Source organism: Anguilla rostrata, chromosome 15 (genome assembly GCF_018555375.3).
Source record: "Anguilla rostrata isolate EN2019 chromosome 15, ASM1855537v3, whole genome shotgun sequence".
In the NCBI taxonomy this organism is placed as follows: Eukaryota; Metazoa; Chordata; class Actinopteri; order Anguilliformes; family Anguillidae; genus Anguilla; species Anguilla rostrata.
In genome coordinates, this window is record NC_057947.1 from 2,102,449 (window position 1) to 2,118,696 (window position 16,248).

General features: G+C 41.0%; 1 protein-coding gene across 2 annotated transcripts in view; it reads right to left on the reverse strand.

Annotated features, from left to right (window-relative positions):
• The window catches only part of LOC135240535 (NACHT, LRR and PYD domains-containing protein 3-like), a 169,044-nt gene that overhangs the window by 133,464 nt on the left and 19,332 nt on the right, over positions 1-16,248 (reverse strand). The window contains exons 8-9 of one of the 2 annotated variants that reach the window (XM_064310131.1): positions 14,241-16,107; positions 5,272-5,445 (exon numbers count right to left, since the gene is read on the reverse strand). The exons of the other annotated variant lie outside the window; for it this stretch is intronic. Of the exons in view, the coding sequence (XP_064166201.1) occupies positions 5,272-5,445; positions 14,241-16,107 (2,041 nt within the window). The remainder of the gene's footprint in view (positions 1-5,271; positions 5,446-14,240; positions 16,108-16,248) is intronic. 2 annotated transcript variants of the gene reach the window in all.

The window sequence follows — 16,248 nt, forward strand, 5'->3', positions numbered from 1 at the left end:
TATGTAGCAAATATACAATCACTTGTACATTTACTGAAATTCAGTTCAGAAGCAAGTGTAAACATATGTTTTCTGGAGAAATATGCTTCCTGTAGTTACTGACCAGCAGTTTTCTACATGAATTTTAATGTGTTCCATGGGGCAATTCGAAATATTCGACACTCTGATCTGACACAAAGTGTGCATGACATTGTGAAATGGTAAGATGACAAAACACAGGGCCAAGTGACTTGAAAGAATTGAGGAAATATTGGGTAGCACTGCTTTGGAATTCATCTTATTTAATTTCGGTGAGGCAAGATAGCCTATATTGTTTGTAGTACTGTAACTTGGCGTCGTTTGGATATCAATACTTTTAATGGCAGGCCTGGATTTTGGCAGTCTGAATGAATGAGTTATAGACGGTGTATGTCTTGTATGTGTGAGTAACTTGGCATTTTTGTACGTCGAAAACGGTTTTTCTATGAGATTGCTATTTACTAGAATTATACAGTAGAGGGAGCTCTAATACAAGTGTGAACTGCAGCAGCTGACGCGCTACTTCTCTAATAAGATGTTTGTCACTCGTGCCCAGAGAGTGTAAAAAATATGGACAAAGCTACTGTGACGTCACCCATTGCCTCTCCGTGGGCCTGTAAAACACGTTTTGAAGCTCAATGGCGGGCGCGGCCATGTTCTCGATTTGGAGCCAAAACCATAGAGTTAAGTGGTCTTGTGATTTTTACAATGTGATTGACAGTCCGGTGCGGAAAAGCCCATCAACCTGAACGAACGATTGCAGAACGAACTTGAGGCTAGCGGACTGTCTGCCGTTATGTTTTAAAATATATGATCAAATGTTTACGGAGTTTAATTTCCATCCGTGACTGTACTGTGTCATGTAATCACGTTATATGTATGACATTAATAATACAATTATGTTCAGTTATCTTCAATTTGTGTTTCTCGGCAAAACGAATATGCTTAGCTAGCATATCAGCTTGCCAGTGAGCTAGGTAAGCTATCCGTAGTTAGCTCACGCATTAGCAATATGAACTACAGGGGAAGAACATCGACTGCACTGATGGTCAGTCAATCAGAGATGTGTAAACTACTGGTGATTTGACTAGGCTAATTTTCATATAACTGTCTGGTAGACCTGCTGTTAAGCAAGCAAGTTATCGTCGTAGGTTTTCGCCACAGTCAGTTAATGAGCCATTAACTGCTACTACTCCATCGCCGTTTGTGGTGTTCACTTGCTGGGTGACGCTAGCTGACCGATCGTTCGCAAGTCACTTTTTACCGAATAAAAATTAACACTGTCAGCGGTGATTAACAAATCTACCAAGTATTTTAATAACTGATCTACAGGCGTGTAAATATGACAACGCACTTTGAAGAGCAAGTTTTCCACCTGTTGCATAAAGACAAAAATAATGTACATTGAATTTCTAATTATTATTATTTTCTTGCTAGCTTCTAGCTTTGTCACATTCGTTCAGCATAGCCCAGGTAGACATTTACGGAATGTACACTACTGACAAACCATCAAACACGTTTGACAGATGGAATATTTGCCGGTTAGGGTTAGGTAGCTAGTCAAATGGCTTGGTAGCCGAAGTTGCGAACTGTTTTAGCATAGGTTAGTGGACTACCACATATAGCAAATAAGCGTTAGCTGATTACGCTTTCTGCCAACTAATTATTTGGTTAAGTGGGCTAAAGGAAATAGTAAAAATGACTCGGCTACCGCAAAACTTAAGAGGAGGGTTATTTTATGGTCGTCTAGTGCAGCTGTAAATAGCACACGCTATAATGAAACCACTACAAAATGGGATGCCTGCATTTTCTGACTTCGCACAGGTGGACCGTGGTCGGAGCCGCAATGTCAAGGCCAAGAGACGCCACCTCCCACCCCAGTGACCACAGATTGTAGCCCCTACTGTAGCTCAGTCCTCCGCAGTAATTCGGAAGTGACGCAAGCTGTACCTCATTGGTCCAGAACAAATATTGGCACTGTGCCCAAATGACGCAATAAATCATGAAATCGACCCATGGACAGTCATAAGACGAATAAAATACACCTATTGTGACTATTTGTTCTTGTGAGAAAAAATTATTGACTTTGTATTTTGATCGCATTTGTACCGTAGACTTACATGGAAACCGGATATGAAAACACCTATACTGGAGCCATCCGTAGTGGCGCTAGTGAGCAACCAGGAACTACAACACCAGGAAATGAGCTTCAAAAACGAAGTCTGGTTTTGGCCGCTTGCTCGTGCCTCATCCAATATTCTCCACTGCAAGACTTGTCTGCACAGACTCGATTGCCGCAATAAAGGTAGGCTATGTATATTTAGCGAAAGTTTTTAATTAAATGCGTTTATACGACCACTATGTTTATTAATCCTCATTATCAAGCGAGCGAGCTAGCTAACATATTTGGTTCACTTTAGCAAGCTAGCTGGCTAGCAAGCCTTTATGAAGTGGCAGCGTAGGATCTACATTTCCAGAGGACATCGCTGTATTCTCAAATAAATAACCAGCCAAAATAAAATGGTGATTTAATGTATCACACATTTGTTTTTTTTATCTGAGATAATGATATTAGCTACTATATGATGCTGTGTAAATAGCCAACGCGTGATTGCAAGCGAGTGTGTCATCTAGTCACGCGTCATCGTAGCAAGCTAACCAGACAGTAAAAACGCAGATAAAACACTTCTAACATGGATAATTTTAAGCCATGTTATCTAGCTTTGTCGTGATAACATGAGAGAAGGATTGCTGTTGGAGAAGTGAACCAACCAACAGTTAGCGCGGGTAACCTGCACGAAAGCGCATTGTAGTTTTTTTCACGTATTTCATCCAGTCAATTTAACTTCATCTGACGTTACACTTGATTCACTCATTAGCTCCGCTAGATAATGTCTTACTCTTTGAGATCATGTAGTAGAAATGAAATAAGAAAATATAATTCATTTAACTTACTGAGAATATATAATAAGAAATAATGAGGCTGTGTCAATAGCTAATGCGTTATTGCGAGCGAGTGTGTCATCTAGTCACGCGTCAGAGCGCATTGTAGTTATTTTCACCGCCTAATTCTTATGGACAGGGAAGCTCGCTAGATAGTCTTACTCTTTGAGATCATGTAGTAGGAATAAAATAATAAAATATAATTAATGTACTGAGAATAGATACTAAGAAATAATAATAACAAATTAATAACAACAACAACAACAATAATAATAATATTCATAAAAATACATGTTTGAAACTGTTTTAAATTAATTTTTTATAGATGGCTGGAAAAGAAAGGGGTAAAAGCAAGGTGTGGAGTTATTTTGATTTCACACACTTAAAGATGGTGTTAATATATATATTTAATTTAATATCATCTTTTACTTTTTTTATCAAAAAAGTTATTTGTGTGTTTATTTTTATTTGTTTGCTGTTAAATGTTCTTAAATATAGAAACTTTAATAAAATATAAGTTTTGCAAATTGATTTGAAAATGCTGCACTTTTTGACAAAATATCGGTCAAAACATCGGTAATCGGTGGGCTAGGACTCTCCAAAATCGGGATCGGCATCGGACCCAAAAATCTGGCATCGGTCGGGCTCTTCTTAGAACCTGCAGTTTCAGCTGTATGTGTTAATTTCCTCCATTTTAAAAATTCCAGTCGAAATATTTTACGAAACGTTTTACCTCGTATTTCAGTCAATATTCATACGTATAAGATGTAACATGCTGCATGTATAAGCCAAAGGTCTTCACTATCAAATGAACACAAAATCCAGTCCAGATTATAATGGTAGGCAGTTGCCAGCAAGGGAAAATGTGAGGACATCAGATGGTTTGCAGTCTATCCAAACTAAGATCAGTAGGAGAATAAAATAAAACGGGCAAAAAAGTTCATGAACCGTTATGTAATTACTGTTGTAAAGTGGCCATCCACGTTTCCCTAGCGAACTGTTAACACATCAAGAAACGCGAACACAGCATCATTGGAATTTAAGATTATTCCCTTCAACTGAAAGACATTTTTCTATATATCTTTACTGTAAATAGTTTCTGTTTCCAATGCAAAACAGGATCTTTCCATTTATATATTTTTTTAGTTTCTGATTGTTCAACGTCCCCCCAGTTAAAGGGGGGGGGGGATTTAACTTGACTTCCGGTATAAACCACGCCCACTTCCTGTCTTCTATCCAAATACAGATACAGATAATTTTGTTGGTTGAACAGATACAGATGCAGATAATGACATCTCTGCACGCCCCTACTCGCTAACCAATGGAGTAAATCTTAATTAGATTAATGCCAGGAATAGTTGTTGGTTTTAGATTCCTGGATAAGCAGGATATATTGAAGATCTAAATGTCAGAGAACACTTTGATTAATGCCTGGCAGCAGTAGCTTGTCTCTCTCTCCAGGGTACAGGGTCAAGCTGCCCATCATTTCATATGAGCACACCCCAATCAATAATCTTATGAGCAAAATTGTATTCACACAACATGGGGCAAAGCAGAGTCACCAGCATGCCCACTGTGCTCCAAGCGAGGAACCCTGGAGAACATACTCAGCTGCTGCACAAAGGCACTTGGAGAGGGACGGTACCGATGGAGGTATGATCAGGTCCTGAAGACCATTGCTGAAGCAATCAGGGCAGGAGTTGAGTGGGCGAAGCGGTCCTGACCCTCCAAGCAGACCATCGCCTTTGTCAGAGCTGGGGAGCAGCCAAAACGCAACAGAAGAACATCTGCAGGCATCCTGACCTCTGCACGGGATTGGCAACTGTTGGTGGACCTTGAACGGCAGCTGAAGTTCCCCAACCATATCACAGCAACCACCCTGCGACCAGACATTGTTCTTGTGTCTGAGTCCACCAAGCAAGCTGTGCTGTTGGAGCTGACAGTCCCATAGGAAGATCACTTGGAAGAGGCCTTTGAAAGGAAGCTCTCCAAGTACGCGGGACTGGTCAGCAAATGTCAGCAGGCTGGGTGGAGAGCGAGGTGTCTCCCAGTGGAGGTTGGATGCAGGGGATTCGCAGCCCGTTCTTTAGCCAGAGCCTTCAGCAATTTGGGCATCGAGGGAGAGAGGAAGAGGAGAGCCATCTGCAGTACCACCGATGCGGCAGAGAGGGCTTCAAGATGGCTGTGGCTCAAAAGAGGAGAGCCATGGGGTCATAAGTAGCTAGCCATCTGGACACAAGCTGGGGTCTGATCAGCCCCGGCTGGGTCACCTGGAGGAGGGTGTATGATGTTGAGAGACCCACTACTCACCCCAATCTCTGCAGTTTACAGGTTGGACTCATCAGTCCAGCACAGAGCAGCTTCACTCCTGAATCTCCCAGGTCATTGTAGCTGAGGTCCAGATCTCTCAGGGGTGAGTTTGATGACTGGAGAGCTGAGGCCACAATATCACAGGACTTCACTGTGAGGTCACAGCTGTTCAGTCTGCAAAGAGGAGTTCATACATTCAAGTAATGAAGAATTATTGGCACTCCTCATTAAAATGAGCATAAATGATTGTATAAAAGAAACATTTAAACATAATGATTTGATGCTCAAACATTTGTAGAAACTGCTTACTTTCACTTTAATAAAACATAATTCTTATAAAAAACTTATGAAAATAGTATTTTTCTCAAAAACATAGGGGTCAAAATTATTTGCACCCAGAAAGAATATATAAAATAAAACCAATCAAAGTGGCATCTAATGAAATTCTATTAAAAAAAAATTGATCTCAGTCCCCCGGAACTCTTTGCTGCCTTTCACCATTTTCTGTTTCACTGGGGTACAAATATGAGGTTGCACAAATGTAAAATCCCTTTGTCATTTATCACTATGGGCTAAGGGATCAGCTGAGCCCCTGTGCTGAGGCCGTCTCAGGACCCCCTGGTGCTGCACACTGCTAAGGGATCAGTGGGCAGGGAGTGGGGGAGCCCCGATACTCCCAGGGAGAGCAGGGCAGCAGTGCAGTACTGTATGACAGAAGAACATCTGCACATTGTGTTCATACATTAAAATCTAAAAAACTAAATCCAGGGCTTCGGTCAATGCCCTTGTTAAAATGTTCAGCACTCTGAATACTGAACACAAGTGGTATTGCGTGCTAAAACCCCTCACTTAACCTACATATAAAATATATTTATGTGATTTAATTTAACAAGTATTAATGAAAATCTTTGAGATTTAATGTGTTTTAAAAAAATACAAAAATGAGCCTATCGATTATATTGTTGTCATCAACTAATTGCAAAGTATTCAGTCGTCAACCTTATGCTACTTATTTGTGAGCTAACCCCTAAATGCTAATTGAGTGAATTGCACAGAAACATGCCCATATTGGCTATTCATTTTTAAATTGGCTAAATGTTTCAGAAAGTCCTGTGAATCGCATAATAACATAGGCCTGTGCCAGGTTCATGTAGGAATTCACATCCAAAGCACAGTAGGTGAAATTACTTTCACTAGGAACTAGAGTCTGAAGTTGGAATCAGTCACTGCATGACTCACTCATTCACTAGGAACTGGAGTCAGTGAACTAGAGTCTGAAGTTGGAATCAGTCGCTGCATGACTCTCGTTCTCGTTTGTGGAAGTCCATCCATCCATTATCTATACCCACTTATCCTGTTCAGGGTCACAAGGCGAGAGGCAGGAATACACCCTGGTCAGGTCGCCAATCTATCACAAGGCATACACAACATTCACTCACCATTCACACACACTCGGAGTACCTGGAGGAAACCCACATGAACACGGGAGAACATGCTAACTACAGAAAGGCCCAGGCCGGGATTCAAACCCAGGACCTTCTTGCTGAGGCGACGGTGCTACCAGCAGAATAAAATGTCATTTTATTCACAATCCTTTCAGAAACACCACAATCCTGCAACACACACGTGTGTGAAGAAGGAGTAAAACTCACCTTCATCACAAGTTCAGGGTGTGAAAGAGAGTGGGGTAAATGTATGGATTTCATTAAAGTTCATAGCAGGAAAATGGAGATGGATGAAGACTGCCATGTGTGACAGGCCTGAAACATTTTACTATGCAGGTCAATGTTTTACCATATCAATCAGACAGTCTGTATCCAGTTCTCACCAGTGACCTATTACTACAGGGACAGGGATTGTTTGACATTAGTACTCTCTTTTATTGATCTGTTATCCCTCATAGTTAGTTTATGCTTTAAAAAGATTACTTTCAGCAAGGCCCTGAAAATGAATGGGAGTGAACTGGGAGCTGGACAAGCAGGAGGAACGGCGATGCCGTTAACGGTTAACAGGGACAGCTTATGTTGCTAGTATTCACGCTATCCAAATACAATGGGGTAAGCTCCACAAAATTACTTGTGAAATATCCCTTTAATTATCTTGGTACCTAATTCATTTCATTTGAGGATTGTGGGTATGCATCACAAGTTCTTTGTGTGTTCTTTTTCTTTATCTGCCTAGTGATTTTGGTCCATTACATTACATTACATTACAGGCATTTAGCAGACGCTCTTATCCAGAGCGACTTACACATCTTTTTTTACATAGCATTTTACATTGTATCCATTTATACAGCTGGATATATACTGAAGCAATTTCGGTTAAGTACCTTGCTCAAGGGTACAACGGCAGTGTCCTACCCGGGAATCGAACCTGCGACCTTTCGGTTACAAGTCTAGTTCCTTACCCACTGTGCTACACTCCGTCCTACTAGGTCCATGCCCTCTCTCCTCTTCATTTAACTGTTTTCATTACAAATGGCTAACTTAACTATTCACTCCCAGTACAGTTCATTGGTGCTGTTGACCAATATATAAAATATGTCAATTTCTTCAAAAACAAAGACTCTTTCAGGCAAGACTCGCCCAGAAAGGGACATAATAAGGAATCCTGTGTCATGCTAACAGCCATTGTAGAGGCTGTGTTAGAAAAACACAGACAATATTTTGAGACACAGCTCTCCCGGATCGAGGGCGAAACCCGGTCCATACGAGCTGAAATCTCTCAATATTCGCTCGGCATGAAAGAGCTACAGGCTGAATTTGCCGGTTTGAAAGCCAAAGTTAAACTAGCCGAAACCGCTGCCTCGCTGCACAAGGCCAAAGAGGATCAGCTTGAAGCTAAAATGGCGGAGCTAGAGGATAGGAGCAGGTGATGCAACCTTCGCATTGTTAACCTACCAGAGAATTTTGCATCAGACCCGGTTGGTTTTCTTACCAATTCCCTCAAAGAGTGGTTCCCCTCTCTGGCTGACAGAACTATAGAAGTAATGAGGGCTCACCGTTTCTATGGCGGCTGATCAAAAACAGCAGACAGGCCTAGAACATTGATTATTAATCTGCTGGGGTACACGGATCAACAGCATATTTCGCAAGCCGCCATATTTCGCAAATCACCAGTGAAGTTTAACGAGATAGTCATTAGTTTTTATCCAGACTTCAGCGATTACACAGCACAGCGGCACAGAGCCTTCTCTTCTCTGCTGGCAGTAACCTGTGATCGCGGTCTCCAGACATTCCTAATATACCCAGCCACGCTCAAGCTGACTCACAATGGTGCACAGCACCTTTTCAAGTCTCCAGCTGAGGCAAGTCAGTTCATCAAATGTCTTTCCTGCTAGAGATGCTCCAGTCAACTGCAACTGGTATAGTGAAGTGGAAAGGTATGGGAGCAACAACAGCTCAGCCGCGAAGCAGTAGGCCACACAAGCTCACAAAATGCGGTGCTGAAGCTTGTAGCGTGTAAAAATCATCTTTCCATGGTTGCAACACTCGCTACAGAGTTCCAAACTACCTCTAGAAACAATGTCTCTTATTATGGATTCTCTGAGATAAGCCACAGAATTAACTCAAGATCAGGCACTGGGGTTTGAGGCTAATTTAACAGTTCCCCGAGAAGACTTCACTCTGGCGTCCATTATATCCTACAATTCCTCTACCTTCCTATTTTCACTCTATCTACAGGCACTATGCTGGAGATGGAGCCTATACCAGAACAAATCAGATACCAGAATGGTACTACTGGCCTTGTAACATGGTGCATTTACTGCCTGACTGTCTCTCAACACAGAAACACAAACATTTAATTCATAACCACACATATCTCTCTCAAACCAAACTCTGCATTATTTTAATCATAACGTAGGAAAGAAGTGGAATCCTATCAAACGGCTTAAAACTAAAATATAAAAAGGGGTATAGAGAAGTCTCTCTTTTATTCTTTTCTACTTATTAATTAATTAATTATGCATATACCAGGAAGAGAAGGGGGACCCCCTCTTTCAAACACATACCTGGGATTTAAACAACATTTGTTCTTACTATTAAAACCTACAATTAAAAGCAAGGATTGTATTTTATTCATATACAGTTTGGCATGTTCAGCCACAACTAGAACAAATTCCCCAAACTGAGGTTATGAAGAAAAGGTGTGAAGTGCATTTACTAGTCCAAGTCCAAGATAAGGACAAATGTTGATTGAATACAGGCTTTAAAGTGTTGACTTCTTAAGCAGACATGAGCCTTTGGTCTTGTGTCTCAGCTTTGTCCTTCTTCTCAGCTGTGCGTCTTTGGCTTTGATCAGTTTTAATGTGGGAGACACAAGCTGTGGTTTTCTTTTGTCTTTCATTCATTTCTTTCATGATTATCTTTTACTTCATTTCCAGGACTGTCTAATTTTGTTTTCGATCATGTAGTTGAGCCTGTGTTATTAAATTAGATGTTTAATTGGGCCCTATTTTCTCAGTCAAAGCACAACTAGAAAAAACACTAGCAGCAATGTAAGGCGCTGGTGAATTTGGGTATTTCGGTATTTTTTTTACTCCAGGCACTAGCACAACTCGCTACAGTCACAGTCGCAAAAGAGGCTGGTTCAATAAGAATAAATGGTTCTGTGGGTGTGGTTGGGTTTGGTTTCATTATTGCCTATCAGATCACACTATTTCTTTCTCTTTAGGAAACACAGCCAAACGCTAATGTCACCATGGCTGAAGAGCCAGTGTGTTGTGATCATCTCTACTGAAGGGAGGAGAGTGTTCTCTAGCATAACTAGAAGTCTGCACAACACTAAATTCCTAGACCTTGCAGCAGGGCCCCTCCGTCTCCAGGCACCAGACCTCCCAAGGACAACAAGTTAAAAATATTGCATGTGTGTGTGTGTCTGTGTTTTCTTTCTCTCTGTCTCTTATGTATTTCTAGAAGTCCAAACTGGTGAGCTTGGCTCTCCTCCTTATCCTCCCCCTGCCATCCTGCCAGGGAGGAACCGGCTATGATGCCATGATGCCCAGGACTCTGAAAGCAACCATTAGATAAAAGACCAAACTATTATTTTTTATATAAAGCTAGTTTATGTAATGCTGAAGACTAAGAGGTCACCGTATGCTTATTCAGTACTCATGCTATATGACTAGACACAGCCAATCATTTATTTTGTTAAATCTCACAAGAGATTTGTATTAACCATGCGTATTAACCATGTACCAATCAGAATTATGTATGTTATTGTTAACCACTTTTTGCTAATAAAAGCAGGGACTGGACTTATCCATCTTGTTGTTTGTGCCAATCAGATGTAGAATTGTGTATGCTATTGTTAAACACTTTTTGCTTATGAAAGCAGGGACTGCCCCTGCTTTCTTCAGTTCAGGCTTATCCATCTTGTTGTGTGTAGGTTCCGGACTCTTTCTGTAGAAATGAACCCTGTTTCTTACATGGATATACCTCATCGTGCTGGTTATTCTAAGGGGAGAATTTTCTCTGCCCAAAGTTGTAAACAATTACAACCATTATGAGGGCCTCTACAAACTAATGAAGATGAAACTGAATAGTTTAAATTCATTATTTTGTTAATATTAAACAAAAACGGTTTATTTTCTGTTCATATGCCAGCTAAGAGGTATAATAAACGGTTCTGTTCCCATGAACAGTTCTGCAGGGAGAATATTCCCAGACTGGCCAGGAGCAGGAGGCAGCTGGCAGAGACAGCCTCCAGTCGGCCTCTCCATCCTGCTGCTGCCGCTACTGTTTCAGCTAGGCAGGCATTACGCTTGTGCACCAGAGGACAGGAAAAAAGACAGTGATTTTGTTTGAATGAACTTCTTCGCTGTCAATTTTTATCATACCACTATTTAAAATAAACAAAAAAAATCCTGTACTCCAACTAAGTGTCATTCATTTCAAACATGCACTTGATAAGATGGGCTGGGCTCATTGTAAACACTATCTGAGGGGTGGAAAAGGTCCCAACTATCTCATTAAAGTAGCTTACACAATTAACTCCACTGCCTAAATAGCCAGCATTGGACTGCATAACTGAAGACAACTTTCCTTTAAAATAGTTCAATTGTAATTGAAGGGAGGAGTGTTCTCTAGCATAACTAAAATTATGGTACCACCTTAAGTGCCACTCTAAATTCCTTGCAGCAGGGACCCTCCAGGCCACGAACCTCCCACGGACAACAGAAAGTTTGAAATATAGCCTATAAGCCTATAGCCTATAAGTGTGTATAAGCATGTGCATGTTGTTCTCTCTGTCTTTTTATTCCTTTCTAGAAACCTTTGACCTCGTTCTCCCCCCCTCCATCCTGAACTGGGAGTCCTGGCCTTTCACCTCGTTCTCCCCCTGCCATCCTGATAAAGGAGGATCCGGCTATGACGCCATGCTGCCCAGGACTCTGAAAGCAACTTATAGATCAAAAACTAAACTATTATTTCTGATTTAAAAGCCTGCTTAGACTAAACGGCCACCAGATCAGCAGGTGCCTATGTAGTATCTCATGTTAGACAAGACATAGCCAATCATTTACTTTGTTAAATCTTACTTTATGCTTTACAGTTAAGACACTGTTTGCTTATAAAAGCAGGGACCGCCCCTGCTTTCTTCAGTTTGGCCTTATCTACCATGTTGGTGTAGGTCCCGGACTCTTTTAGCAGAAATAAGTCCTATTTCTCATAAGATACACCTCATCGCGCAAAGGGAATTTTCTCTGCCCAGCAAAATAAACAAAATATTTCTTGTATCTGTGTTATGTGTTTATGGATTCACGTGTGGCACAGTTATAATGTTACCAAAATAGCACGAGTTAAAACCTGGTATGGGTTGGTTTAACTTCAAACGCATTATTCAACACCAAACTCACACAGTGCCGAATGTTTCTATTGGCACATCCCCGATTGCACCAACAAACCCATGTTGACACAAGCAGATTAACCGCAGACTATAAAACTGACAACCATGGTGAAAGTGAAAAATATGACACAAGAAATTCCAGGTGTGTTTGTGCCTGTGTTGTCACCAAAATAAGGTCCCTTTTCTTAATACTGTTACTTAAAGTAATAATCAAGATTTTAATTAAAATAAATGTCTGTTAAGGCACTATCAATCGCTGAATAAGGTAACACAATGGTGATTGAGCCTATTATTATATTAATTTATAATTAAAGAACTGGGTGCCTGTGGCGCCATTCCTGGGAAAAAATCACAAGCGGCGCATAGTTAGTGATGCCTTTTCCATCACCCATCAGTGGTTGGTCCGCCAGAGAGGGTAGGCGGAGCTAACGCAACAGGCTCGCTCTTCAACTCACTTGTGTGTGACTGGCGTACTGTTTTTTTCCGGTGTCCGCTAGGGTTACAGTAACAGAGAAAGTTATGGAACCCTGAGGTTTTTGTGTAACATGAGAGGTCATATTATTTGTTGATGTAGATTTCGTATTACATTTGATGACAATGTAACGTTACTAAATTACATAGCTATTTGCACAGCTAACGCTAGCTACCGGACCGTGTCAAGAAAGTCAACATTAGTTTAGACAACGTTGCGCACAGTAGCCATCTCTCATATCAGGTAACGTTGCGTTAGCTAGCTAGATAATATAATTAACACAATCTAATGTCAGCTAACAATTAGAAAGAATGCTAGCTAACGCTACCACCGGTACCGACCTCAAAACTGTCTCTAGAATGCAAGGCTACTTTGTTGCAACTTTGCAATGTAGCTAACTAAAGGCCAGTTCTGATCAATGATTCGCAACGAGACTGGATGCAACTTGCAAAATTCCAAGATGTCTGATTGTGAACGTTCTAAAACTGCACTTGGTGATTTGACAAGGTGGGACTTTTGAGACCCCAGGGCAGGCAACGGCTTCAGACCATAAACCGTATAAAAGCTTCAGACGATCTGCAACTAACCAGTTCACACCACTGCAATTTTCTCCGCAACATTCTAAAACCGTTTTGTCTTGTTGCGAATCATTGATCTGAACTGGCCTTAACGTTACCGTTATATACACTGCCATCAATATATTTATATAATTTATGATGATCGGAATAAAGCGGTCTTTACACAGAGCATTAACCCCGGGGTATAGGTGGAGCAGAGCCGAGTCTGATTTCTGTGTAAAGATGTGAAGCCGGAGAAAACTATATTTTAAAAAAATACGGCAGTATGGATTAGCGTTGTTATTATTTTATTACGCTTCCTCATATGTTCCCTCAGCCTTGATGCCCTTTTTTAAAAATTAAATCAGCTTTGTTTTTGTTTTATTCTTCTTGTTCTGATTGCTAATTTAACACCCAGCTCCGCTTTATTCTCGAACAGTTTAGCTAGTAAAACCAGAAACACCAGGGGTAACATTTTGCAAGGCAGTTGTTATATCACACAACAATCATTCACGAGAAAGACAATGTTTATTGTGCACGAGATACATAATTGCACAAGCCAACAGTTTTACAGTTACCGTGGCCAAGGTGCCAAATGACTGATGTCACACAGGCGACACTGTTAGGAAGTTGGGAAGTGAGGTCGAAAAACACACCTGCAATTACCGCTTCTCGCCATTGGTACCGCCAAAGAGAACGAAACTGAGATCTTCGAACTTTAATATAGCATTTATTCATTTTAATCTGCTTGAATTGTATGTTCTGACAAAGTTTGATCGATCAGATTACTCTGCCTATCAATGAATCCATTATTTATTTCACAATGGCTATCTTTGCAAATAATGAGAAAATGCATTAAATTAGTAAATAGTTATAGTTCATTAAATCAAATATTTGATATATGATGAGGTTTTGCATTTCAATGTGCCTATGTTCTGGATAGAGGACTAGTTAAAACTTAAAATTTAGTTAAAATTTTTTTTTTTAACCAAAGTTTCTCTTCTCCGGCAATTTTATTGCACTTTATTCTCACTAGAAATACAAGGTGGGAAAATACTGTCAATCATCTACATTATTAATGACATAATACTCACGTGGCCTTCCTGCAGTTCCTGACTACTGGTACCAGTCTCTGATGGCCTGCTGCTGATGTGTTGTAGGTCTTCAAGTCAAGCTCATCCAGGACCTCATCTGACATCAGTAATACAAAGGCTAGAGCTGAACATTGGTCTGGTTCCAGCTCTTTATCAGAAAGTTTCCCTGATCTCAGGGAATTCTGGATTCCCTCCACTAGAGAGTTGTCATTCAGTTCAATAAGACAGTGGAACAGATTGATGGTCCTCTCTGCTGAAGATTCCCCTCCGATCATCTCCTTAATGTACTGGACTGTTTCCTTAATGCACTGTGATCTGCTTTCAGTCTGTGCCTGTAGGTCTGGTACAGGTGATCTGCTTCCTGTATGTGTCTGTTGGTCTGGTACAGTTGATCTATTTCCAGTCTGTGTCAGTAATCTTCCTAAGAGAGACTGAATGGACTCCAGAGAGAGGCCAAGAAGGAACTGGAGGAAAAGGTCCAGGTGTCCATTCTTACTCTCTAAGGCCTGATCCACTGCACTCCTGTGTAACTCAGACAGCTGCACTCTGTCACTGTGAGGTTTTGATTCTTCAGCTCTGAGTACATTTCTGTTCTCATTTACACATGAATGAAACACAAGCAAGGCAGCCAGATACTCCTGAATGCTCAGATGCACAAAGCAGTAGACCTTCTCCTGGTACAACCCACACTCCTCTTTAAAGATCTCTGTGCACACCCCAGAGTACACTGAAGCTTCACTGATATCAATGCTACTCTCTCTCAGGTCCTCTTCATAGAATATCAGATTGCCCTTTTCCAGCTGTCGAAAAGCCAGCTGCCCCAGTTTCAGGATGATTTCTGTATTTGATGCTGACATCTTCTTTGGGTCTGTCTCATCAGCGCCATGATACTTCTGATTCTTCACATTAGTCTGAATGAGCAGAAAGTGTGTGTACATTTCAGTCAGAGTTTTGGGCAGATCACCACTCTCTACTTTAACTAACATTGTCTCCAGAACAGTAGCAGAAATCCAGCAGAAGACTGGTATGTGACACATGATGTAGAGACTCCTGGATGACTTTATGTGTGAGATAATTCTACTGGCCTGATTCTGATCTCTGATTCTCTTCCTGAAGTAATCCTCCTTCTGTGGGTCATTGAACCCTTGTACTTTTGTCACCTGGTGAACGCACTCAGAAGGGATCTGATTGGCTGCTGCTGGTCGGGAGGTGATCCAGAGGAGAGCAGAGGGAAGCAGATTCCCTTTAATGAGGTTGGTCAGCAGCACATCCACTGATGATGACTCTGTTACATCACAGCAGAACTTATTGCTTTGGAAATGTAAAGGAAGTCGACACTCATCCAGACCATCAAAGATAAACACAACTTTGACTTTATCACCTTCAACCGTTTTGATCTCTTTCAGTTGTGGAAAGTAGTGCTGCAGAAGTTGCATCAGACTGAATGTTCTTTCCTTCTTCAAATTCAGATCTCGGAAAGGAAGAGTGAAGATGAAATCAACATCCTGATTGGCTTTCCCTTCTGCCCAGTCCAGAATGAACTTCTGCACAGAGATGGTTTTCCCAATGCCAGCGATGCCCTTTGTAAGCACAGTTCTGATGGGTTTCTTTTGTCCAGGTAAAGGCTTAAAGATGTCATTGCAGAGGATTGCAGTCTCTAGTGTAGTTTGTCTCTTGGATGTCTCAATCTGTCTGACCTCGTGTTCATTATTGACCCCCCCACTTCCCCCCTCTGTGATGTAGAGCTCTGTATAGATCTCATTCAGAAGGGTTGGGTTGCTCTGCTTCGCTAAACCTTCAAATATGCATTCAAACTTCCTCTTCAGATGAGTTTTCAGTGCCTGCTGGGCTCTTTTTATGGATTCATCTGAAAAGAAAGATGATAATTAATTGTTTAAAATAAGATTAAAATTTCCCTTTCAATTACAGATTTTAAGAAGAAACTATCAATAAAAATATTAAGGCCCTCTGTTTTCACAGTATTTCATAAATACAGTATCATAGTGTT